The 27,949-nt window shown below is 40.4% G+C and overlaps 1 protein-coding gene across 1 annotated transcript in view; it reads left to right on the top strand.

Annotated features, from left to right (window-relative positions):
* The window catches only part of LOC143783298 (histamine H3 receptor-like), a 35,000-nt gene extending 31,588 nt beyond the window's left edge, over nucleotides 1-3,412 (top strand). Inside the window, exon 4 of the mRNA XM_077271704.1 lies at nucleotides 2,654-3,412. Within this exon, the coding sequence (XP_077127819.1) occupies nucleotides 2,654-3,412 (759 nt within the window). The remainder of the gene's footprint in view (nucleotides 1-2,653) is intronic.
* Nucleotides 3,413-27,949: the final 24,537 nt, after the last annotated feature.

Below are 27,949 nucleotides of genomic sequence, written 5' to 3'. Positions count from 1 at the left end.
GACCCCTTAAGGAACTTATCTAGATGTGTGGTGAGCACTTTGACCCAACAAGTGCTTCACAAAAGTTTATAATGCAGAGCCGTAAAAATAAAAAATCATATATTTTCACAAAAATGATTTTTTGCCCCCAATTTTTTATTTTCCCAAGGGTAAGAAAAGAAATTGGACTCCAAAAGTTGTTGTGCAATTTGTCCTGAGTATGCTGATACCCCATATGTGGGGGTAAACAACTGTTTGGGCGCATGGCAGAGCTCGGAAGGGAAGGAGCGCCGTTTGACTTTTCAATGCAAAATTGACTGGAATTGAGATGGGACACCATGTCGCGTTTGGAGAGCCCCTGATGTGCCTAAACATTAAAACACCATTTTGGAAAGTAGACCCCCTAAGGAACTTATCTAGATGTGTTTTGAGAGCTTTGATCCCCCAAGTGTTTCACTACAGTTTATAACGCAGAGCCGTGAAAATAAAAATTATTATTTTTTTTTTCACAAAAAGGATTTTTTAGCCCCCAGTTTTGTATTTTCACAAGGGTAACATGATAAATTGGACCCCAATAGTTGTTGTCCAATTTGTCCTGAGTACGCTGATATCCCATATGTGGGGGGGGGGGGAACCACTGTTTGGGCGCATGGCAGAGCTCGGAAGGGAAGGAGCGCCATTTGGAATGCAGACTTAGATGGATTGGTCTGCAGGCATCACGTTGCATTTGCAGAGCCCCTGATGTACCCAAGCAGTAGAAACCCCCCACAAGTGACCCCATATTGGAAACTAGACCTCCCTAGGAACTTATCTAGATGTGTTGTGAGAACTTTGAACCCCCAAGTGTTTCACTACAGTTTACAACGTAGAGCCGTGAAAATAAAAAATCCTTTTTTTTCCACAAAAATGATTTTTAGCCCCCCAAATTTGTATTTTCCCAAGGATAACAAGAGAACTTAGACCCCAAAAGTTGTTGTCCAATTTGTCCCGAGTACGCTGATACCCCATATGTTGGGGTAAACCCCTGTTTGGGCGCACGGGAGAGCTCAGAAGGGAAGGAGCGCTGTTTTACTTTTTCAACGCAGAATTGGCTGGAATTGAGATCAGACGCCATGTCGCGTTTGGAGAGCCCCTAATGTGCCTGAACAGTGGAAACTCCCCAATTCTACCTGAAACTCTAATCCAAACACACCCCTAACCCTAATACCAACGGTAACCCTAACCACACCCCTAACCCTGACACACCCCTAACTCTAATCCCAACTCTAATCCCAACTGTAAATGTAATCCAAACCCTAACCCTAACTTTAGCCCCAACCCTAACCCTAAATTTAGCCCCAGCCCTAACCCTAACTTTATCCCCAACCCTAACTTTAGCCCCAACCCTAACCTTAACTTTAGCCCCAACCCTAACCCTAACTTTAGCCCCAACCCTAGCCCCAACCCTAACCCTATCCCTAACCCTAGCCCTAGCCCTAACCCTAGCCCTAACCCTAGCCCTAACCCTAACCCTAAACCTAGCCCTAACCCTAGCCCTAGCCCTAACCCTAATGGGAAAATGGAAATAAATACATTTTTTTAATTTTATTATTTTTCCCTAACTAAGGGGGTGATGAAGGGGGGTTTGATTTACTTTTATAGCGTTTTTTATAGCGGATTTTTATGATTGGCAGCTGTCACACACTAAAAGACGCTTTTTATAGCAAAAAAGTTTTTGCGTCTCCACATTGTGAGACCTATAATTTTTCCATACTTTGATCCACAGAGTCATGTAAGGTCTTGTTTTTTGCGGGACGAGTTGACGTTTTTATTGGTAACATCTTCGGACATGTGACAGTTTTTGATCGCTTTTTATTGCTATTTTTGTGAGGCAGAATGACCAAAAACCAGTTATTCATGAATTTCTTTTGGGGGAGGCGTTTATACCGTTCCACGTTTGGTAAAATTGATAAAGCAGTTTTATTCTTCGGGTCAGTACGATTACAGCGATATCTCATTTATATCATTTTCTTATGTTTTGGTGCTTTTATACGATAAAAGCTATTTTATAGAAAAAATAATTATTTTGGCATCGCTTTATTCTGAGGACTATAACCATTGTCTAGCGTACCATACCTAAAACATCTCTAAACCCCTAAGACCAGTAAATGTGCATCCAGATCTGCACTTCTGTGCAGGGCTGCTCACAAAATTAATCATTTTGAGATGTGCTCTTCATACCTGTTTGCTAGACCTGGAGCTAATGCACCAAGCTGGTTGACAGTCGCGAGCTACAATTCATGGGACCGCGAGCCACATATGGCTCCCGAGCTACAGGTTGGGGACCCCTGTTCTACATGTATTTCAAGGCTAAAAAAAAAACACTGCCTTTTACACTACCAGCAAAGTGAATGAGATTTCTGAAATCTCTTGCACAGGCTGCTTATTCTTTCCTTGCGGATTTGAACCATCAAAGTGATTTTTTATAATCTGCAGCATGTCAATTCTTTCAGAGTTTTTGCCGCTTTTTTATACCCAGCTAAATTAATTGTAGAAATGGATCAAAAATGCAGATAAAAACAGGCGAAAATACACGTTTTACACAGCATTTTTCCTGCCATCACTCTGGATTTTTTTGCAGACAATAATAATGCCTATTATGTACGTGTAAATGTTCTTGTCTTCTGTTGTTTAGGTTGCATATCACACTCAGCGGCAACAGCATTACAAAACAGTGCTTAAAATGGCTGCAGTCTGGATACTGTCATCTCTCGTATACAGCCCAGCTATCCTCCTCTGGGACTATTTCAATAGTGATGACTCCTTTCCCGAGGAACTCTGTCTCCCTTCATACTACAACAGTTGGCACTTTCTGCTGGTGGCATCCTGTTTTGACTTTTTACTTCCTCTGTTAAGTATTTCATTTTTTAACCTGAGCATCTATTGGAATATTAAGATACGAAGCAAAAAGAAAAGAGAAGCTTCCGTTTTCACAATTTGCTCAACTAAAGAAGAAATCTTACAGATACCGTATATTGCACTAGAAGGATTCATTCACCCTGATCAAAATGGTTTAAGATTACCAAAAATCAAAATAGCTGCTAAACCATGTCCTCACTTATCTTCTAAGAAGACAAAACCTAATAGATCACAAAGTGTCAGTGCACCACCGAGTAATATTCACATTATTAAGTTATCCCATGACAAAAAAATTGCCAAATCATTGTTTATTTTGGTTTGTGTCTTCTGTATTTGTTGGGCACCTTACTCACTTCTTATGACCATTCGGGCTGCCTGCCATGATTACTGCAATGCCTCTTATTGGTATGAAATTACATTTTGGTTGCTGTGGATTAACTCCTCAATTAATCCCATTCTTTACCCTTTGTGCCATTCAAGTTTTAGGAGCGCTTTTATCAAAGTCATTTCCAAATATGCACAAATTGTCAAATAATTCTTGTTCTAATTTTGCAAGACCTTCCTTCTGGGGTCCAAACAAAAGAATTGTGCAGTTATTCCTGCCTTTAAGACAGAATTGTTCTGTTTCAGAGAAGGTGGACTGTGATACACTCGAATAAAGAAATCTGTCATTAAACAGCTACAAACACTCTATAGAAGAGTTATATATGATGGATGTTCAATAAAAGTGCAGAATTTTTAGAAAAAATCCAAAGATTTATTTTTACTAAGTTTCACCATGTCATGCTACAGGTCAAATAATAATTTTGTTTTGACCTTTGGGATATGTATAATCCCAATCGCCCTGTTAGCGTCTTGATATTTGCACCTCCCCTATTTCCTTTTACTCCTGTTACTACAGGTACCCTTTGGTATTGTATTGTTATTCTCATTTCTTCCACACGTACAAGCCTGACAGTCAGGCTACTTCTGGCGAGCACATGGGGGCTGTGCGGCCCTCAAAAGAAATGCCACCCCACACATTACTGACCCACTGCCAATCCGGTCATGCTGAAGAATGTTGCAGGCAGCAGATTACTCTCCACGGCATGTCCAGACTCTGTCACGTCTGTCACATGTGCTCAGTATGAACCTGCTTTCATCTGTGAAGAGCACAGGGCGCCAGTGGTGAATTTGCCAATCCTGTTCTGTATCAAATGCCAATCATCCTGCACGGTGTAGGGCTGTGAGCACAACCCCCATCTGTGGACGTCGGGCACTCAGACCATCCTCATGGAGTCGATTTCTAACCGTTTGTGCAGACACATGCACATTTGTGGCCTGCTGGAGGTCATTTTGCAGGGCTCTGGCAGTGCTCCTCCTGTTCCTCCTTGCACAAAGGCTGAGGTAGCGGTCCTGCTGCTGGGTTGTTGCCCACCTACAGCACTTTCCATGTCTCCTGGTGTACTGGCCTGTCTTCTGGTAGCGCCTCCAACCTCTGGACACTACGCTGACACAGCAAACCTACTTGCCACTGCTTGCATTGATGTGCCATCCTGGATGAGCTGCACTACCTGAGCCACTTGTGTGGGTTGTGGAGTCCGTCTCATGCTACCACGAGTGTGAAAGCGCAACCAACATTCAAAAGTTACCAAAACATCAGCCAGAAAGCATTGGTACTGAGATGTGGCCTGTGGTCCCCACCTGCAGAACTACTCCTTTATTGAGTGTGTCTTGATAATTGTCAATAATTTCCATCTGTTGTCTATTCCATTTGCACAACAGCATGTGAAATTGATTGTCAAACAGTGTTGCTTCCTAAGTGGACAGTTTGATTTCACAGAAGTTTGATTTACTTGGAGTTAAGTGTTCCCTTTATTTTTTTTGAGCAATATATATATATATATATATAATTAAAAAAAAAAAGAAAAGCAGCACAAAAAAATAATAAAAAAGTGGACTTTATAGCCTGAGCGGCGTGGCAACGTTTCGGATACAAAATCCTTTTTCAAGCAGTGAACACATAAGTGAGACAACCCTTTATACAAAAGACATACATATCCAATTACAAAGTTCATTATATATAATATTATAAATACCGGTCAAATATATATACCAACAGTCCATAAAATGGTGTATCAGTGTGACTTATAATATCCTTATTAAATTTATTATCAGTGAACACATTACACTACATATTGTGTGATTATGTTTAAAATTGGCTCAATGAGCAATTAGTAATTTATAAAATACCAGGTGTCCCAGTCCCTAAAATCATGATAAAAGCGGACTTACACACATAATATTGTTTTCATGCATCCCACAGTCTCCGGCGTCCTATCGCACTTACTGCGCATGTCAGTGACGTCAATATCAACAGACCCATACTGCAATAGCTCGCAGTTGCGCAGAATCACCAAGGAGACCGCGGCACCATTTTGTTTAAGGGAAAACTGCCATATGAAGTGTCAAATCTCCATAACATCGAAATTAAACAAAAATTAAATAAAAATAAATAGCGATATGCCTAATCAACATCGTCCGGTTCTTATTCGGCAGAATAGCAACAATATATAATACCAGGAAACAATAGAGGAAGCCTTCTCATATTTCTAATGGGACAAGTACAGATGTGCCACAAGCAGGATTTAAAGGGCCAGGGCATAAGCCCAAAAAGTCATAAGGTCTGGGATACCCTCCCCAATTAAGTGGGGCATCCCATTCCTCAATCTGAATACAGAGGCATTTGGGGGCGGCAACCCCCGCATATCTCCAATCCATTAATGACATAGCATGACCCATATCCATGGCTACATCATTTACATCCCACGAAAGATAAATACCAACAAAAACACAAAATTGGAATTGTTCCTGATATTCAAAGTTTATTATTCTTTCATATTCATATTTTATATTTATTAGCTTTTCACAAGTATATCAAGTATAAAAAAGAACCAAAACAGCCAAGAGATGTGAAGGCCAATGAAATATATATAGAAAAAGAGAATTAGTCACTTCATAGGCAAAATTTTTTTTAACAATATTCGATTCTCAGAATGGGACACCTGGAATAAGAAAAAAAGAAAAAGGAAAAAATTATTCCTTATTTTCATGTAAAATACATCAATTACTTAATCCATAAGATCGTATAACATGAGAAAGGATAGTAACCAAACTGTATATCACATAACTTGACTAAGTTTAAAGTCTACATTAAGGCCATGCGGTTTCAGAGTGTTTAATTTCTTTATCCACTCCAATTCTCTTCTCTTGAGCAACCGCACACGATCACCCCCTCTCCTTTAAATAGGTATCATATCTATAATTTGAAAACGCAGTTCCCTCTCAGTGTGAGATTTTTCCGCAAAATGTTTGGAGACAGGTAGGTCCATACGTTTTTTCCTTATGGTATGTCGGTGTTGATTAATTCTTTGTTTTAAAATCACACGTAGTCTCACCGACATACCATAAGGAACAAGGACATTGCAACAAGTAGATAACAAAATCTGAATCACATGTCAAGAAATGTTGAATTTTGTACTCCTCATTCGTGATAGGATGGAAAAAATTGGAACCCTTGAGTATCAGGCTACAATTAATACACGACAAACATGGATAACACCCCCTTCTATTAAGGCCAGTAAGTGTACTTTGGCCTTGTTTCTTCAAGGAACCTATATCCGATTTAATCAGGGTGGAGGCAATAGTGCGATTTCTTTTATACGAAAAAATTGGAGGTTTGGAAAATTCTTTCACCTGGGGTAAGCAATTATGCAACATCCCCCAATGTTTACATACAATATCAGCGATCTTGTTGCTTTCCTCACAAAAGGAGGTCACAAAAGGAATACGATCAAGTTCCTTTACTTTTGACTTTTTTTGGAATAAATCCCTTCTTGATATTGTATCAACTTTTTTCTTTTGTTTCTGCAAAAGATTTTTCGGATAGCCTCTATCAGAATTTTTTTTTAAAATCACTTCAGTAGATTTTTCCAGAGAATCTGCATCACTCGCAATCCTTTTTATTCACATTAGTTGACTGTATGGAATAGACTCTTTTGTTTTCCGCGGGTGTTGGCTGTTAAACAACAATAAATCATTTTTATCAGTCGTTTTTGTATACAGTTGAGTGACCAATTTGTCATTCTCAATTCGGACATTTACGTCCAGAAACTGTATATTTGTGTCTGAGTATACAAGAGTGAATTTAATTGTCTCATCAATCATATTCAAATAATCATGAAATTCACGTAGCATGTCTTCAGTCCCAGTCCAAATGAGGAAGACATCGTCTATGTATCTCCACCACGCAGCCACATAGCAAAAGTGGTGGGACACATAGACGAGGTCCTGCTCAAGGACACTCATAACGATATTTGCATACGCGGGCGCCATGCTCGCGCCCATGGCGGTCCCGCGTTATTGCAAATAAAAAGTATCTCCAAACAAAAAATAATTTTTGGTCAAAACTAATTCCAGAAGTTGAACTATAAACTCCCTAGCTTCCACAGAATAGTGTGTGGTCAATAGTTTTTTATTTATTGCCTCCAACCCTCGGCCATGATCAATGGACGTGTAAAGCGATGTGAAATCAAACGATGCCAACATCACCTCACCTGTCACCTCGATATCACTTATTTTTTCAAGGAAGTCTATAGTGTCCCGAACAAAGGACTCCGCACAACTGGCAATCGGATTAAGGATTTTATCAAGAAAAATCCCAATCTTAGAGAAAATGGAGTCACATCCTGACACAATTGGTCTACCCGGAGGGTGTACGAGAGACTTATGTATTTTGGGTAATATATACATCACCAGAGTGATTGGACATTGAACTGTCAAAAAATCATATACATCTTGATCAATAATATCTCTATCCAAAGCACTATCCAAAATATTCTTAATCTCTCTGGAAATAGCAAATTTAGGATCACAAGATAACCTCTCATACACCCCCGGGTCCGCCAACTGTCCCTTCACAATTCCAATTTTGTGTTTTTGTTGGTATTTATCTTTCGGGGGATGTAAATGATGTAGCCATGGATATGGGTCATGCTATGTCATTAATGGATTGGAGATATGCGGGGGGTTGCCGCCCCCAAATGCCTCTGTATTCAGATTGAGGAATGGGATGCCCCACTTAATTGGGGAGGGTATCCCAGACCTTATGACTTTTTGGGCTTATGCCCTGGCCCTTTAAATCCTGCTTGTGGCACATCTGTACTTGTCCCATTAGAAATATGAGAAGGCTTCCTCTATTGTTTCCTGGTATTATATATTGTTGCTATTCTGCCGAATAAGAACCGGACGATGTTGATTAGGCATATCGCTATTTATTTTTATTTAATTTTTGTTTAATTTCGATGTTATGGAGATTTGACACTTCATATGGCAGTTTTCCCTTAAACAAAATGGCGCCGCGGTCTCCTTGGTGATTCTGCGCAACTGCGAGCTATTGCAGTATGGGTCTGTTGATATTGACGTCACTGACATGCGCAGTAAGTGCGATAGGACGCCGGAGACTGTGGGATGCATGAAAACAATATTATGTGTGTAAGTCCGCTTTTATCATGATTTTAGGGACTGGAACACCTGGTATTTTATAAATTACTAATTGCTCATTGAGCCAATTTTAAACATAATCACACAATATGTACTGTAATGTGTTCACTGATAATAAATTTAATAAGGATATTATAAGTCACACTGATACACCATTTTATGGACTGTTGGTATATTTATTTATAATATTATATATAATGAACTTTGTAATTGGATATGTATGTCTTTTGTATAAAGGGTTGTCTCACTTATGTGTTCACCGCTTGAAAAAGGATTTTGTATCCGAAACGTTGCCACGCCGCTCAGGCAATAAAGTCCACTTTTTTATTATTTTTTTGTGATGCTTTTCTTTTTTTTTGAAATTATTACTGGAGGCTTTTTTGGACTGCTGGTTGGGAGAGCTTTGCACGCTATTGAGGTGGTATTGGATGCTGTTCCAATTTTATATATATATATATATATATATATATATATATATATATATATGTAACGTTTTTCAAGAAAGAAATTGTGCGGGCACTCACCAGTCTTCAATAAAAATAAATCCTTTATTGTAAACGAAACATCCAGAAGAAGTGGTTAAGGCCGGGGGAGAGCAAGCTCGTGTGAGCGGGGGAGGACCTCCCCCGCTCACGCGAGCTTGCTCTCCCCCGGCATTAACCACTTCTTCTGGATGTTTCGTTTACAATAAAGGATTTATTTTTATTGAAGACTGGTGAGTGCCCGCACAATTTCTTTCTTGAAAAACGTTACATGAAATAAGGACTGTATTCCCGTGAAGGAGCACCCAAAGTCTGGATGACAGGCTGTAGCACGGAGTTCGCCTGCTACCTCCGCAAAGAGTAACCAGTTGATGTCAGATGGTGGGTTAGTGCCGCTGATGTACTTTCTCTTATTTACAGTTTTGAACTTTATATATATATATATATATATATATATATATATATATTTTTTTTTTATAGTAGAGCGGCTCACTGGACACAGAGGTATAACCGGAACGCTATCTCTTTAAGAATTGACTTGGTTATTGTAGACGGCATAAACCAAGCTTGTGAAAGTAAACATGGCCCTTTGGGCAAAACAGAAAAACAAAGAAACAAAAAGAAACAGTCCTTTTCCTAGCGCGGGTCAGCTCGCTCACAGGCAGCAATGTCCACGGTTCAGGTTTAGCACACACTTTCCTGGAGTGCTCTCTCTCCAGGCCAACAATGAACACTGAAAGCTCTGACAGTCAGCCATTTAAGCCCAGACCATGCGACTCCTCCATCATGTGATTGATCACATGATCTCAACATCACACAGGTCCTGTCAGGGCACTGCAGATAGAGATACGGTGGACCACCCGCTCTATGGAACTCCACTAAAACCAGCCCATAACATAACTCTCATTTAATCCTCTCAACAAGTAGTGTGCTGGAGGAAACTACTCTGGTTTTACATCACTGATGCAATCATGCACAGTGACACGTATCTCCCCTCCATCACTTTACCAGTGACTCTGTCACATATCCCCCTCTGCCCAAAGCCAGGGGTTTTTGCACCTTCACTGACTAAGCAGGGGACTCTGGACATTGCATCTGCATTCCCATGCAACCTCCCTGGCCTGTGCTCCACATGGAAAGTGATGTCCTGGAGCACCAGAAACCACCTAGTTACCCAGGCATTCTTCCCCTTTCCGCCATGTATCTCAGGGGTGCATGATCAGATATTAGCCTGAACCTTCAGCCTAATAAATAATATCTTAGGGTGTTGATTGCCTACTTGATGGCCAAGCACTTTTTCTCCAAGATGGCATAGTTCTTCTCATAGGAGGAGAGTTTCCTACTCAGGTATAGGACTGGGTATTTGTCGTCATCTCTTACCTGGGAGAGCACAGCTCCTAAACCGACTTCGGAAGCATCCATCTGGAGCACAAACTCCTTTGTGAAGTCTGGTGTGACCAAGACTGGCTGTTGGCACAGGACGAGTTTCAACTCCTGGAAAGCCATCTCCACATCAGAGGACCATTTGACCATCGTCAACTTTGTGCCCTTGAGAAGATGAGTCAGGGGGCAGCTATCATGGCAAAGTTCAGGATAAATCGCTGATAATATTCCACAAAACCAAGGAACGCCCTGACCTACTTTTTGGAGACTGGCTGTGGCCACTTTTAGATTGAGTCCACTTTGTCTATTTGTGGCTTTATCTCATCCCTTCCAACGATGTAGCCCAAATACTTCACCTCCTCTTTCTCGAGGGATAACTTATTTGGGCTTATGGTAAACCCCGCTTTCTTTAGTGCATCGAGTACCGCCTGGACCTTCTGCAGGTGACTTCCCCAATCTGGGCTGAAGATCACGATGTCATCCAAGTAATCATCGGCATATGGATAACACTATTATTATTCTGCCACAGTATGGATTTAAGTTCCTTTCCTCCCAGGAGCCTGGTGGCCACTACAGAGGGCCAGCCATTTTAGAAAACCTCACCATCATTCTATAAAAGGGAATGTTATTTGGATAATTAGTTAACTTGAAAGGTTACCACTCATGTCCCCAATCGCTCCCATACAAAGGTACATAATTAGAGATAACTGCATACAGAATAATACAAGTCTAATAGAAATATAGATATTGGCCATGCTGATTTCTGTGGTTCACTAGGGCAAAATATGTATGTGGTTGGTGAATGCATGTTATGCACTTGACATCCTTACATGCATAGTGATTCCTCATGTGGAATAATCAGTAAACACAAGTGCACTGTACCATGAGGTAAAAGTGTATTTGAGAAACTAACAAACCAACAAAATGGACGTATGTTGGGAGCAAGCATTACAATTTTATTCGTAAACACTTTTTAAAAAGAAAAAAACCCAATAAGTTTGATGAACATTGTAATAAGGTATTGGTTGTTTTTGGAAAACAACAAGAGCTTGCAAGAAAGCAGTCTTTAATTTTCCAAAAACAACTTAAAGGGACCCTGTCGGTACCTGATGACTGTTCAAAGTCCTTCCGCTGACAATAATCTAAGTACACCTTCCCATCCGTTTGCTTTCCCTCAGTCTCCACCTCTCCTGTTTGACAGCTCTGGCTTCTTAGGGCTAGAGAAGGGAGAAAAAAGATGGAAACCAAGCAGGTGGGAAGGGGTATATAAATGATTGGCCTCATCCTGAAGCACCAAGTGGCTGTCCCTTTAAGCTTGCAACCCATGTCAAGGGTCCTCCATGTATTACGAGTCCCAAACTACGTTTAAAAAATAATTTTAGAAATTGGCCAATTGTTTCTGTTTCCAGCTTAACTAAACAAAAATTATCTACTCCCCTCCATTTGCATGGTACGCAACCCTCTGGGGAAAGAAAGATAGTCAGCAAGAATATCCCTGACTCTAATACCAGAGGGACCTGCTTGGGTGCCTTGCTGTGTGCCTTGTGTTAATGGCACCTTGGATGCTCTCATATTTTCCAAATCATCCAAGGATGCATCAGGAATCTGTAAAGTAGCTGAGAGGGGTAGTCATGACCGAACTGCTGTCCTGTTACGCTCTGGCACTTTACAGGAAAACAGTGTCCCAGTGTGCTGTCAGTTATGAGGTGCATCACACTCACTTATAGGCCACTAGCCTCCGAACTTATAGGCCGCAAGCCTCTCCAAGCCACCATGTTCAGGAGCTGCCACACACAACTCAGGGAACACCAAGTTTATTTCAACAAGCAAATGTTTACTGGATAGTTAAAGTTAATCAGATGGTATCATGGTATCATAGAGCACAACACATCTTCAGCCCTACCATTCGTTCCTCCTGGATTATCACTAGATTATCTTTATTTCCTATCCAGTTCCGCAGCGCACCTGGGATTTTCTACATTTCGTTCACACGGTTCCGTGTCCATCTTTCCCTGTATTGAAGAGAACACAATGCACCCTTTAGCCTCCATACATGGTTTTGAGCTCCTAACGTTACAGGAATATCCGCACAGGATTCTAGTACAACCTCCCACTGCCTTGAAGGTTAGGTACATGTTGGCACTAGCAGCCCACTGCACTTGAACTTGTCCTTGTTACTGTACTTGCCTATCTGAGTCACTACCAAAAAGTACCTGCTTTTCACTAGCATTAGCTCCTTCCCACTGTGGGCTAACCCCAAGAATTAACTGTGTCTTATCCTACACCTTAGCTAACTACAGTTACTATCTATCCTATAATAGTATATACTAAGTCTATTATCCTTATCTTATGTCCTATCCTTATACTGTACACTATCACATGTCCTATATACATCTGCCACGTATATATATAATACCAGGAAACAATAGAGGAAGCCTTCTCATATTTCTAATGGGACAAGTACAGATGTGCCACAAGCAGGATTTAAAGGGCCAGGGCATAAGCCCAAAAAGTCATAAGGTCTGGGATACCCTCCCCAATTAAGTGGGGCATCCCATTCCTCAATCTGAATACAGAGGCATTTGGGGGCGGCAACCCCCGCATATCTCCAATCCATTAATGACATAGCATGACCCATATCCATGGCTACATCATTTACATCCCACGAAAGATAAATACCAACAAAAACACAAAATTGGAATTGTTCCTGATATTCAAAGTTTATTATTCTTTCATATTCATATTTTATATTTATTAGCTTTTCACAAGTATATCAAGTATAAAAAAGAACCAAAACAGCCAAGAGATGTGAAGGCCAATGAAATATATATAGAAAAAGAGAATTAGTCACTTCATAGGCAAAATTTTTTTTTTAACAATATTCGATTCTCAGAATGGGACACCTGGAATAAGAAAAAAAGAAAAAGGAAAAAATTATTCCTTATTTTCATGTAAAATACATCAATTACTTAATCCATAAGATCGTATAACATGAGAAAGGATAGTAACCAAACTGTATATCACATAACTTGACTAAGTTTAAAGTCTACATTAAGGCCATGCGGTTTCAGAGTGTTTAATTTCTTTATCCACTCCAATTCTCTTCTCTTGAGCAACCGCACACGATCACCCCCTCTCCTTTAAATAGGTATCATATCTATAATTTGAAAACGCAGTTCCCTCTCAGTGTGAGATTTTTCCGCAAAATGTTTGGAGACAGGTAGGTCCATACGTTTTTTCCTTATGGTATGTCGGTGTTGATTAATTCTTTGTTTTAAAATCACACGTAGTCTCACCGACATACCATAAGGAACAAGGACATTGCAACAAGTAGATAACAAAATCTGAATCACATGTCAAGAAATGTTGAATTTTGTACTCCTCATTCGTGATAGGATGGAAAAAATTGGAACCCTTGAGTATCAGGCTACAATTAATACACGACAAACATGGATAACACCCCCTTCTATTAAGGCCAGTAAGTGTACTTTGGCCTTGTTTCTTCAAGGAACCTATATCCGATTTAATCAGGGTGGAGGCAATAGTGCGATTTCTTTTATACGAAAAAATTGGAGGTTTGGAAAATTCTTTCACCTGGGGTAAGCAATTATGCAACATCCCCCAATGTTTACATACAATATCAGCGATCTTGTTGCTTTCCTCACAAAAGGAGGTCACAAAAGGAATACGATCAAGTTCCTTTACTTTTGACTTTTTTTGGAATAAATCCCTTCTTGATATTGTATCAACTTTTTTCTTTTGTTTCTGCAAAAGATTTTTCGGATAGCCTCTATCAGAATTTTTTTTTAAAATCACTTCAGTAGATTTTTCCAGAGAATCTGCATCACTCGCAATCCTTTTTATTCACATTAGTTGACTGTATGGAATAGACTCTTTTGTTTTCCGCGGGTGTTGGCTGTTAAACAACAATAAATCATTTTTATCAGTCGTTTTTGTATACAGTTGAGTGACCAATTTGTCATTCTCAATTCGGACATTTACGTCCAGAAACTGTATATTTGTGTCTGAGTATACAAGAGTGAATTTAATTGTCTCATCAATCATATTCAAATAATCATGAAATTCACGTAGCATGTCTTCAGTCCCAGTCCAAATGAGGAAGACATCGTCTATGTATCTCCACCACGCAGCCACATAGCAAAAGTGGTGGGACACATAGACGAGGTCCTGCTCAAGGACACTCATAACGATATTTGCATACGCGGGCGCCATGCTCGCGCCCATGGCGGTCCCGCGTTATTGCAAATAAAAAGTATCTCCAAACAAAAAATAATTTTTGGTCAAAACTAATTCCAGAAGTTGAACTATAAACTCCCTAGCTTCCACAGAATAGTGTGTGGTCAATAGTTTTTTATTTATTGCCTCCAACCCTCGGCCATGATCAATGGACGTGTAAAGCGATGTGAAATCAAACGATGCCAACATCACCTCACCTGTCACCTCGATATCACTTATTTTTTCAAGGAAGTCTATAGTGTCCCGAACAAAGGACTCCGCACAACTGGCAATCGGATTAAGGATTTTATCAAGAAAAATCCCAATCTTAGAGAAAATGGAGTCACATCCTGACACAATTGGTCTACCCGGAGGGTGTACGAGAGACTTATGTATTTTGGGTAATATATACATCACCAGAGTGATTGGACATTGAACTGTCAAAAAATCATATACATCTTGATCAATAATATCTCTATCCAAAGCACTATCCAAAATATTCTTAATCTCTCTGGAAATAGCAAATTTAGGATCACAAGATAACCTCTCATACACCCCCGGGTCCGCCAACTGTCCCTTCACAATTCCAATTTTGTGTTTTTGTTGGTATTTATCTTTCGGGGGATGTAAATGATGTAGCCATGGATATGGGTCATGCTATGTCATTAATGGATTGGAGATATGCGGGGGGTTGCCGCCCCCAAATGCCTCTGTATTCAGATTGAGGAATGGGATGCCCCACTTAATTGGGGAGGGTATCCCAGACCTTATGACTTTTTGGGCTTATGCCCTGGCCCTTTAAATCCTGCTTGTGGCACATCTGTACTTGTCCCATTAGAAATATGAGAAGGCTTCCTCTATTGTTTCCTGGTATTATATATTGTTGCTATTCTGCCGAATAAGAACCGGACGATGTTGATTAGGCATATCGCTATTTATTTTTATTTAATTTTTGTTTAATTTCGATGTTATGGAGATTTGACACTTCATATGGCAGTTTTCCCTTAAACAAAATGGCGCCGCGGTCTCCTTGGTGATTCTGCGCAACTGCGAGCTATTGCAGTATGGGTCTGTTGATATTGACGTCACTGACATGCGCAGTAAGTGCGATAGGACGCCGGAGACTGTGGGATGCATGAAAACAATATTATGTGTGTAAGTCCGCTTTTATCATGATTTTAGGGACTGGAACACCTGGTATTTTATAAATTACTAATTGCTCATTGAGCCAATTTTAAACATAATCACACAATATGTACTGTAATGTGTTCACTGATAATAAATTTAATAAGGATATTATAAGTCACACTGATACACCATTTTATGGACTGTTGGTATATTTATTTATAATATTATATATAATGAACTTTGTAATTGGATATGTATGTCTTTTGTATAAAGGGTTGTCTCACTTATGTGTTCACCGCTTGAAAAAGGATTTTGTATCCGAAACGTTGCCACGCCGCTCAGGCAATAAAGTCCACTTTTTTATTATTTTTTTGTGATGCTTTTCTTTTTTTTTGAAATTATTACTGGAGGCTTTTTTGGACTGCTGGTTGGGAGAGCTTTGCACGCTATTGAGGTGGTATTGGATGCTGTTCCAATTTTATATATATATATATATATATATATATATATATATATATATGTAACGTTTTTCAAGAAAGAAATTGTGCGGGCACTCACCAGTCTTCAATAAAAATAAATCCTTTATTGTAAACGAAACATCCAGAAGAAGTGGTTAAGGCCGGGGGAGAGCAAGCTCGTGTGAGCGGGGGAGGACCTCCCCCGCTCACGCGAGCTTGCTCTCCCCCGGCATTAACCACTTCTTCTGGATGTTTCGTTTACAATAAAGGATTTATTTTTATTGAAGACTGGTGAGTGCCCGCACAATTTCTTTCTTGAAAAACGTTACATGAAATAAGGACTGTATTCCCGTGAAGGAGCACCCAAAGTCTGGATGACAGGCTGTAGCACGGAGTTCGCCTGCTACCTCCGCAAAGAGTAACCAGTTGATGTCAGATGGTGGGTTAGTGCCGCTGATGTACTTTCTCTTATTTACAGTTTTGAACTTTATATATATATATATATATATATATATATATATATATATATATATATATTTTTTTTTTTTATAGTAGAGCGGCTCACTGGACACAGAGGTATAACCGGAACGCTATCTCTTTAAGAATTGACTTGGTTATTGTAGACGGCATAAACCAAGCTTGGGAAAGTAAACATGGCCCTTTGGGCAAAACAGAAAAACAAAGAAACAAAAAGAAACAGTCCTTTTCCTAGCGCGGGTCAGCTCGCTCACAGGCAGCAATGTCCACGGTTCAGGTTTAGCACACACTTTCCTGGAGTGCTCTCTCTCCAGGCCAACAATGAACACTGAAAGCTCTGACAGTCAGCCATTTAAGCCCAGACCATGCGACTCCTCCATCATGTGATTGATCACATGATCTCAACATCACACAGGTCCTGTCAGGGCACTGCAGATAGAGATACGGTGGACCACCCGCTCTATGGAACTCCACTAAAACCAGCCCATAACATAACTCTCATTTAATCCTCTCAACAAGTAGTGTGCTGGAGGAAACTACTCTGGTTTTACATCACTGATGCAATCATGCACAGTGACACGTATCTCCCCTCCATCACTTTACCAGTGACTCTGTCACATATCCCCCTCTGCCCAAAGCCAGGGGTTTTTGCACCTTCACTGACTAAGCAGGGGACTCTGGACATTGCATCTGCATTCCCATGCAACCTCCCTGGCCTGTGCTCCACATGGAAAGTGATGTCCTGGAGCACCAGAAACCACCTAGTTACCCAGGCATTCTTCCCCTTTCCGCCATGTATCTCAGGGGTGCATGATCAGATATTAGCCTGAACCTTCAGCCTAATAAATAATATCTTAGGGTGTTGATTGCCTACTTGATGGCCAAGCACTTTTTCTCCAAGATGGCATAGTTCTTCTCATAGGAGGAGAGTTTCCTACTCAGGTATAGGACTGGGTATTTGTCGTCATCTCTTACCTGGGAGAGCACAGCTCCTAAACCGACTTCGGAAGCATCCATCTGGAGCACAAACTCCTTTGTGAAGTCTGGTGTGACCAAGACTGGCTGTTGGCACAGGACGAGTTTCAACTCCTGGAAAGCCATCTCCACATCAGAGGACCATTTGACCATCGTCAACTTTGTGCCCTTGAGAAGATGAGTCAGGGGGCAGCTATCATGGCAAAGTTCAGGATAAATCGCTGATAATATTCCACAAAACCAAGGAACGCCCTGACCTACTTTTTGGAGACTGGCTGTGGCCACTTTTAGATTGAGTCCACTTTGTCTATTTGTGGCTTTATCTCATCCCTTCCAACGATGTAGCCCAAATACTTCACCTCCTCTTTCTCGAGGGATAACTTATTTGGGCTTATGGTAAACCCCGCTTTCTTTAGTGCATCGAGTACCGCCTGGACCTTCTGCAGGTGACTTCCCCAATCTGGGCTGAAGATCACGATGTCATCCAAGTAATCATCGGCATATGGATAACACTATTATTATTCTGCCACAGTATGGATTTAAGTTCCTTTCCTCCCAGGAGCCTGGTGGCCACTACAGAGGGCCAGCCATTTTAGAAAACCTCACCATCATTCTATAAAAGGGAATGTTATTTGGATAATTAGTTAACTTGAAAGGTTACCACTCATGTCCCCAATCGCTCCCATACAAAGGTACATAATTAGAGATAACTGCATACAGAATAATACAAGTCTAATAGAAATATAGATATTGGCCATGCTGATTTCTGTGGTTCACTAGGGCAAAATATGTATGTGGTTGGTGAATGCATGTTATGCACTTGACATCCTTACATGCATAGTGATTCCTCATGTGGAATAATCAGTAAACACAAGTGCACTGTACCATGAGGTAAAAGTGTATTTGAGAAACTAACAAACCAACAAAATGGACGTATGTTGGGAGCAAGCATTACAATTTTATTCGTAAACACTTTTTAAAAAGAAAAAAACCCAATAAGTTTGATGAACATTGTAATAAGGTATTGGTTGTTTTTGGAAAACAACAAGAGCTTGCAAGAAAGCAGTCTTTAATTTTCCAAAAACAACTTAAAGGGACCCTGTCGGTACCTGATGACTGTTCAAAGTCCTTCCGCTGACAATAATCTAAGTACACCTTCCCATCCGTTTGCTTTCCCTCAGTCTCCACCTCTCCTGTTTGACAGCTCTGGCTTCTTAGGGCTAGAGAAGGGAGAAAAAAGATGGAAACCAAGCAGGTGGGAAGGGGTATATAAATGATTGGCCTCATCCTGAAGCACCAAGTGGCTGTCCCTTTAAGCTTGCAACCCATGTCAAGGGTCCTCCATGTATTACGAGTCCCAAACTACGTTTAAAAAATAATTTTAGAAATTGGCCAATTGTTTCTGTTTCCAGCTTAACTAAACAAAAATTATCTACTCCCCTCCATTTGCATGGTACGCAACCCTCTGGGGAAAGAAAGATAGTCAGCAAGAATATCCCTGACTCTAATACCAGAGGGACCTGCTTGGGTGCCTTGCTGTGTGCCTTGTGTTAATGGCACCTTGGATGCTCTCATATTTTCCAAATCATCCAAGGATGCATCAGGAATCTGTAAAGTAGCTGAGAGGGGTAGTCATGACCGAACTGCTGTCCTGTTACGCTCTGGCACTTTACAGGAAAACAGTGTCCCAGTGTGCTGTCAGTTATGAGGTGCATCACACTCACTTATAGGCCACTAGCCTCCGAACTTATAGGCCGCAAGCCTCTCCAAGCCACCATGTTCAGGAGCTGCCACACACAACTCAGGGAACACCAAGTTTATTTCAACAAGCAAATGTTTACTGGATAGTTAAAGTTAATCAGATGGTATCATGGTATCATAGAGCACAACACATCTTCAGCCCTACCATTCGTTCCTCCTGGATTATCACTAGATTATCTTTATTTCCTATCCAGTTCCGCAGCGCACCTGGGATTTTCTACATTTCGTTCACACGGTTCCGTGTCCATCTTTCCCTGTATTGAAGAGAACACAATGCACCCTTTAGCCTCCATACATGGTTTTGAGCTCCTAACGTTACAGGAATATCCGCACAGGATTCTAGTACAACCTCCCACTGCCTTGAAGGTTAGGTACATGTTGGCACTAGCAGCCCACTGCACTTGAACTTGTCCTTGTTACTGTACTTGCCTATCTGAGTCACTACCAAAAAGTACCTGCTTTTCACTAGCATTAGCTCCTTCCCACTGTGGGCTAACCCCAAGAATTAACTGTGTCTTATCCTACACCTTAGCTAACTACAGTTACTATCTATCCTATAATAGTATATACTAAGTCTATTATCCTTATCTTATGTCCTATCCTTATACTGTACACTATCACATGTCCTATATACATCTGCCACGTATATATATAATACCAGGAAACAATAGAGGAAGCCTTCTCATATTTCTAATGGGACAAGTACAGATGTGCCACAAGCAGGATTTAAAGGGCCAGGGCATAAGCCCAAAAAGTCATAAGGTCTGGGATACCCTCCCCAATTAAGTGGGGCATCCCATTCCTCAATCTGAATACAGAGGCATTTGGGGGCGGCAACCCCCGCATATCTCCAATCCATTAATGACATAGCATGACCCATATCCATGGCTACATCATTTACATCCCACGAAAGATAAATACCAACAAAAACACAAAATTGGAATTGTTCCTGATATTCAAAGTTTATTATTCTTTCATATTCATATTTTATATTTATTAGCTTTTCACAAGTATATCAAGTATAAAAAAGAACCAAAACAGCCAAGAGATGTGAAGGCCAATGAAATATATATAGAAAAAGAGAATTAGTCACTTCATAGGCAAAATTTTTTTTTTAACAATATTCGATTCTCAGAATGGGACACCTGGAATAAGAAAAAAAGAAAAAGGAAAAAATTATTCCTTATTTTCATGTAAAATACATCAATTACTTAATCCATAAGATCGTATAACATGAGAAAGGATAGTAACCAAACTGTATATCACATAACTTGACTAAGTTTAAAGTCTACATTAAGGCCATGCGGTTTCAGAGTGTTTAATTTCTTTATCCACTCCAATTCTCTTCTCTTGAGCAACCGCACACGATCACCCCCTCTCCTTTAAATAGGTATCATATCTATAATTTGAAAACGCAGTTCCCTCTCAGTGTGAGATTTTTCCGCAAAATGTTTGGAGACAGGTAGGTCCATACGTTTTTTCCTTATGGTATGTCGGTGTTGATTAATTCTTTGTTTTAAAATCACACGTAGTCTCACCGACATACCATAAGGAACAAGGACATTGCAACAAGTAGATAACAAAATCTGAATCACATGTCAAGAAATGTTGAATTTTGTACTCCTCATTCGTGATAGGATGGAAAAAATTGGAACCCTTGAGTATCAGGCTACAATTAATACACGACAAACATGGATAACACCCCCTTCTATTAAGGCCAGTAAGTGTACTTTGGCCTTGTTTCTTCAAGGAACCTATATCCGATTTAATCAGGGTGGAGGCAATAGTGCGATTTCTTTTATACGAAAAAATTGGAGGTTTGGAAAATTCTTTCACCTGGGGTAAGCAATTATGCAACATCCCCCAATGTTTACATACAATATCAGCGATCTTGTTGCTTTCCTCACAAAAGGAGGTCACAAAAGGAATACGATCAAGTTCCTTTACTTTTGACTTTTTTTGGAATAAATCCCTTCTTGATATTGTATCAACTTTTTTCTTTTGTTTCTGCAAAAGATTTTTCGGATAGCCTCTATCAGAATTTTTTTTTAAAATCACTTCAGTAGATTTTTCCAGAGAATCTGCATCACTCGCAATCCTTTTTATTCACATTAGTTGACTGTATGGAATAGACTCTTTTGTTTTCCGCGGGTGTTGGCTGTTAAACAACAATAAATCATTTTTATCAGTCGTTTTTGTATACAGTTGAGTGACCAATTTGTCATTCTCAATTCGGACATTTACGTCCAGAAACTGTATATTTGTGTCTGAGTATACAAGAGTGAATTTAATTGTCTCATCAATCATATTCAAATAATCATGAAATTCACGTAGCATGTCTTCAGTCCCAGTCCAAATGAGGAAGACATCGTCTATGTATCTCCACCACGCAGCCACATAGCAAAAGTGGTGGGACACATAGACGAGGTCCTGCTCAAGGACACTCATAACGATATTTGCATACGCGGGCGCCATGCTCGCGCCCATGGCGGTCCCGCGTAATTGCAAATAAAAAGTATCTCCAAACAAAAAATAATTTTTGGTCAAAACTAATTCCAGAAGTTGAACTATAAACTCCCTAGCTTCCACAGAATAGTGTGTGGTCAATAGTTTTTTATTTATTGCCTCCAACCCTCGGCCATGATCAATGGACGTGTAAAGCGATGTGAAATCAAACGATGCCAACATCACCTCACCTGTCACCTCGATATCACTTATTTTTTCAAGGAAGTCTGTAGTGTCCCGAACAAAGGACTCCGCACAACTGGCAATCGGATTAAGGATTTTATCAAGAAAAATCCCAATCTTAGAGAAAATGGAGTCACATCCTGACACAATTGGTCTACCCGGAGGGTGTACGAGAGACTTATGTATTTTGGGTAATATATACATCACCGGAGTGATTGGACATTGAACTGTCAAAAAATCATATACATCTTGATCAATAATATCTCTATCCAAAGCACTATCCAAAATATTCTTAATCTCTCTGGAAATAGCAAATTTAGGATCACAAGATAACCTCTCATACACCCCCGGGTCCGCCAACTGTCCCTTCACAATTCCAATTTTGTGTTTTTGTTGGTATTTATCTTTCGGGGGATGTAAATGATGTAGCCATGGATATGGGTCATGCTATGTCATTAATGGATTGGAGATATGCGGGGGGTTGCCGCCCCCAAATGCCTCTGTATTCAGATTGAGGAATGGGATGCCCCACTTAATTGGGGAGGGTATCCCAGACCTTATGACTTTTTGGGCTTATGCCCTGGCCCTTTAAATCCTGCTTGTGGCACATCTGTACTTGTCCCATTAGAAATATGAGAAGGCTTCCTCTATTGTTTCCTGGTATTATATATTGTTGCTATTCTGCCGAATAAGAACCGGACGATGTTGATTAGGCATATCGCTATTTATTTTTATTTAATTTTTGTTTAATTTCGATGTTATGGAGATTTGACACTTCATATGGCAGTTTTCCCTTAAACAAAATGGCGCCGCGGTCTCCTTGGTGATTCTGCGCAACTGCGAGCTATTGCAGTATGGGTCTGTTGATATTGACGTCACTGACATGCGCAGTAAGTGCGATAGGACGCCGGAGACTGTGGGATGCATGAAAACAATATTATGTGTGTAAGTCCGCTTTTATCATGATTTTAGGGACTGGAACACCTGGTATTTTATAAATTACTAATTGCTCATTGAGCCAATTTTAAACATAATCACACAATATGTACTGTAATGTGTTCACTGATAATAAATTTAATAAGGATATTATAAGTCACACTGATACACCATTTTATGGACTGTTGGTATATTTATTTATAATATTATATATAATGAACTTTGTAATTGGATATGTATGTCTTTTGTATAAAGGGTTGTCTCACTTATGTGTTCACCGCTTGAAAAAGGATTTTGTATCCGAAACGTTGCCACGCCGCTCAGGCAATAAAGTCCACTTTTTTATTATTTTTTTGTGATGCTTTTCTTTTTTTTTGAAATTATTACTGGAGGCTTTTTTGGACTGCTGGTTGGGAGAGCTTTGCACGCTATTGAGGTGGTATTGGATGCTGTTCCAATTTTATATATATATATATATATATATATATATATATATATATATATATATATATATATATGTAACGTTTTTCAAGAAAGAAATTGTGCGGGCACTCACCAGTCTTCAATAAAAATAAATCCTTTATTGTAAACGAAACATCCAGAAGAAGTGGTTAAGGCCGGGGGAGAGCAAGCTCGTGTGAGCGGGGGAGGTCTCCCCCGGCCTTAACCACTTCTTCTGGATGTTTCGTTTACAATAAAGGATTTATTTTTATTGAAGACTGGTGAGTGCCCGCACAATTTCTTTCTTGAAAAACGTTACATGAAATAAGGACTGTATTCCCGTGAAGGAGCACCCAAAGTCTGGATGACAGGCTGTAGCACGGAGTTCGCCTGCTACCTCCGCAAAGAGTAACCAGTTGATGTCAGATGGTGGGTTAGTGCCGCTGATGTACTTTCTCTTATTTACAGTTTTGAACTTTATATATATATATATATATATATATATATATATATATATATTTTTTATAGTAGAGCGGCTCACTGGACACAGAGGTATAACCGGAACGCTATCTCTTTAAGAATTGACTTGGTTATTGTAGACGGCATAAACCAAGCTTGGGAAAGTAAACATGGCCCTTTGGGCAAAACAGAAAAACAAAGAAACAAAAAGAAACAGTCCTTTTCCTAGCGCGGGTCAGCTCGCTCACAGGCAGCAATGTCCACGGTTCAGGTTTAGCACACACTTTCCTGGAGTGCTCTCTCTCCAGGCCAACAATGAACACTGAAAGCTCTGACAGTCAGCCATTTAAGCCCAGACCATGCGACTCCTCCATCATGTGATTGATCACATGATCTCAACATCACACAGGTCCTGTCAGGGCACTGCAGATAGAGATACGGTGGACCACCCGCTCTATGGAACTCCACTAAAACCAGCCCATAACATAACTCTCATTTAATCCTCTCAACAAGTAGTGTGCTGGAGGAAACTACTCTGGTTTTACATCACTGATGCAATCATGCACAGTGACACGTATCTCCCCTCCATCACTTTACCAGTGACTCTGTCACATATCCCCCTCTGCCCAAAGCCAGGGGTTTTTGCACCTTCACTGACTAAGCAGGGGACTCTGGACATTGCATCTGCATTCCCATGCAACCTCCCTGGCCTGTGCTCCACATGGAAAGTGATGTCCTGGAGCACCAGAAACCACCTAGTTACCCAGGCATTCTTCCCCTTTCCGCCATGTATCTCAGGGGTGCATGATCAGATATTAGCCTGAACCTTCAGCCTAATAAATAATATCTTAGGGTGTTGATTGCCTACTTGATGGCCAAGCACTTTTTCTCCAAGATGGCATAGTTCTTCTCATAGGAGGAGAGTTTCCTACTCAGGTATAGGACTGGGTATTTGTCGTCATCTCTTACCTGGGAGAGCACAGCTCCTAAACCGACTTCGGAAGCATCCATCTGGAGCACAAACTCCTTTGTGAAGTCTGGTGTGACCAAGACTGGCTGTTGGCACAGGACGAGTTTCAACTCCTGGAAAGCCATCTCCACATCAGAGGACCATTTGACCATCGTCAACTTTGTGCCCTTGAGAAGATGAGTCAGGGGGCAGCTATCATGGCAAAGTTCAGGATAAATCGCTGATAATATTCCACAAAACCAAGGAACGCCCTGACCTACTTTTTGGAGACTGGCTGTGGCCACTTTTAGATTGAGTCCACTTTGTCTATTTGTGGCTTTATCTCATCCCTTCCAACGATGTAGCCCAAATACTTCACCTCCTCTTTCTCGAGGGATAACTTATTTGGGCTTATGGTAAACCCCGCTTTCTTTAGTGCATCGAGTACCGCCTGGACCTTCTGCAGGTGACTTCCCCAATCTGGGCTGAAGATCACGATGTCATCCAAGTAATCATCGGCATATGGATAACACTATTATTATTCTGCCACAGTATGGATTTAAGTTCCTTTCCTCCCAGGAGCCTGGTGGCCACTACAGAGGGCCAGCCATTTTAGAAAACCTCACCATCATTCTATAAAAGGGAATGTTATTTGGATAATTAGTTAACTTGAAAGGTTACCACTCATGTCCCCAATCGCTCCCATACAAAGGTACATAATTAGAGATAACTGCATACAGAATAATACAAGTCTAATAGAAATATAGATATTGGCCATGCTGATTTCTGTGGTTCACTAGGGCAAAATATGTATGTGGTTGGTGAATGCATGTTATGCACTTGACATCCTTACATGCATAGTGATTCCTCATGTGGAATAATCAGTAAACACAAGTGTACTGTACCATGAGGTAAAAGTGTATTTGAGAAACTAACAAACCAACAAAATGGACGTATGTTGGGAGCAAGCATTACAATTTTATTCGTAAACACTTTTTAAAAAGAAAAAAACCCAATAAGTTTGATGAACATTGTAATAAGGTATTGGTTGTTTTTGGAAAACAACAAGAGCTTGCAAGAAAGCAGTCTTTAATTTTCCAAAAACAACTTAAAGGGACCCTGTCGGTACCTGATGACTGTTCAAAGTCCTTCCGCTGACAATAATCTAAGTACACCTTCCCATCCGTTTGCTTTCCCTCAGTCTCCACCTCTCCTGTTTGACAGCTCTGGCTTCTTAGGGCTAGAGAAGGGAGAAAAAAGATGGAAACCAAGCAGGTGGGAAGGGGTATATAAATGATTGGCCTCATCCTGAAGCACCAAGTGGCTGTCCCTTTAAGCTTGCAACCCATGTCAAGGGTCCTCCATGTATTACGAGTCCCAAACTACGTTTAAAAAATAATTTTAGAAATTGGCCAATTGTTTCTGTTTCCAGCTTAACTAAACAAAAATTATCTACTCCCCTCCATTTGCATGGTACGCAACCCTCTGGGGAAAGAAAGATAGTCAGCAAGAATATCCCTGACTCTAATACCAGAGGGACCTGCTTGGGTGCCTTGCTGTGTGCCTTGTGTTAATGGCACCTTGGATGCTCTCATATTTTCCAAATCATCCAAGGATGCATCAGGAATCTGTAAAGTAGCTGAGAGGGGTAGTCATGACCGAACTGCTGTCCTGTTACGCTCTGGCACTTTACAGGAAAACAGTGTCCCAGTGTGCTGTCAGTTATGAGGTGCATCACACTCACTTATAGGCCACTAGCCTCCGAACTTATAGGCCGCAAGCCTCTCCAAGCCACCATGTTCAGGAGCTGCCACACACAACTCAGGGAACACCAAGTTTATTTCAACAAGCAAATGTTTACTGGATAGTTAAAGTTAATCAGATGGTATCATGGTATCATAGAGCACAACACATCTTCAGCCCTACCATTCGTTCCTCCTGGATTATCACTAGATTATCTTTATTTCCTATCCAGTTCCGCAGCGCACCTGGGATTTTCTACATTTCGTTCACACGGTTCCGTGTCCATCTTTCCCTGTATTGAAGAGAACACAATGCACCCTTTAGCCTCCATACATGGTTTTGAGCTCCTAACGTTACAGGAATATCCGCACAGGATTCTAGTACAACCTCCCACTGCCTTGAAGGTTAGGTACATGTTGGCACTAGCAGCCCACTGCACTTGAACTTGTCCTTGTTACTGTACTTGCCTATCTGAGTCACTACCAAAAAGTACCTGCTTTTCACTAGCATTAGCTCCTTCCCACTGTGGGCTAACCCCAAGAATTAACTGTGTCTTATCCTACACCTTAGCTAACTACAGTTACTATCTATCCTATAATAGTATATACTAAGTCTATTATCCTTATCTTATGTCCTATCCTTATACTGTACACTATCACATGTCCTATATACATCTGCCACGTATATATATAATACCAGGAAACAATAGAGGAAGCCTTCTCATATTTCTAATGGGACAAGTACAGATGTGCCACAAGCAGGATTTAAAGGGCCAGGGCATAAGCCCAAAAAGTCATAAGGTCTGGGATACCCTCCCCAATTAAGTGGGGCATCCCATTCCTCAATCTGAATACAGAGGCATTTGGGGGCGGCAACCCCCGCATATCTCCAATCCATTAATGACATAGCATGACCCATATCCATGGCTACATCATTTACATCCCACGAAAGATAAATACCAACAAAAACACAAAATTGGAATTGTTCCTGATATTCAAAGTTTATTATTCTTTCATATTCATATTTTATATTTATTAGCTTTTCACAAGTATATCAAGTATAAAAAAGAACCAAAACAGCCAAGAGATGTGAAGGCCAATGAAATATATATAGAAAAAGAGAATTAGTCACTTCATAGGCAAAATTTTTTTTTAACAATATTCGATTCTCAGAATGGGACACCTGGAATAAGAAAAAAAGAAAAAGGAAAAAATTATTCCTTATTTTCATGTAAAATACATCAATTACTTAATCCATAAGATCGTATAACATGAGAAAGGATAGTAACCAAACTGTATATCACATAACTTGACTAAGTTTAAAGTCTACATTAAGGCCATGCGGTTTCAGAGTGTTTAATTTCTTTATCCACTCCAATTCTCTTCTCTTGAGCAACCGCACACGATCACCCCCTC

The sequence above is a fragment of the Ranitomeya variabilis genome, chromosome 6 (assembly GCF_051348905.1).
Source record: "Ranitomeya variabilis isolate aRanVar5 chromosome 6, aRanVar5.hap1, whole genome shotgun sequence".
NCBI lineage: Eukaryota > Metazoa > Chordata > Amphibia > Anura > Dendrobatidae > Ranitomeya > Ranitomeya variabilis.
This window is presented reverse-complemented; position numbering and strand designations above follow the sequence as displayed.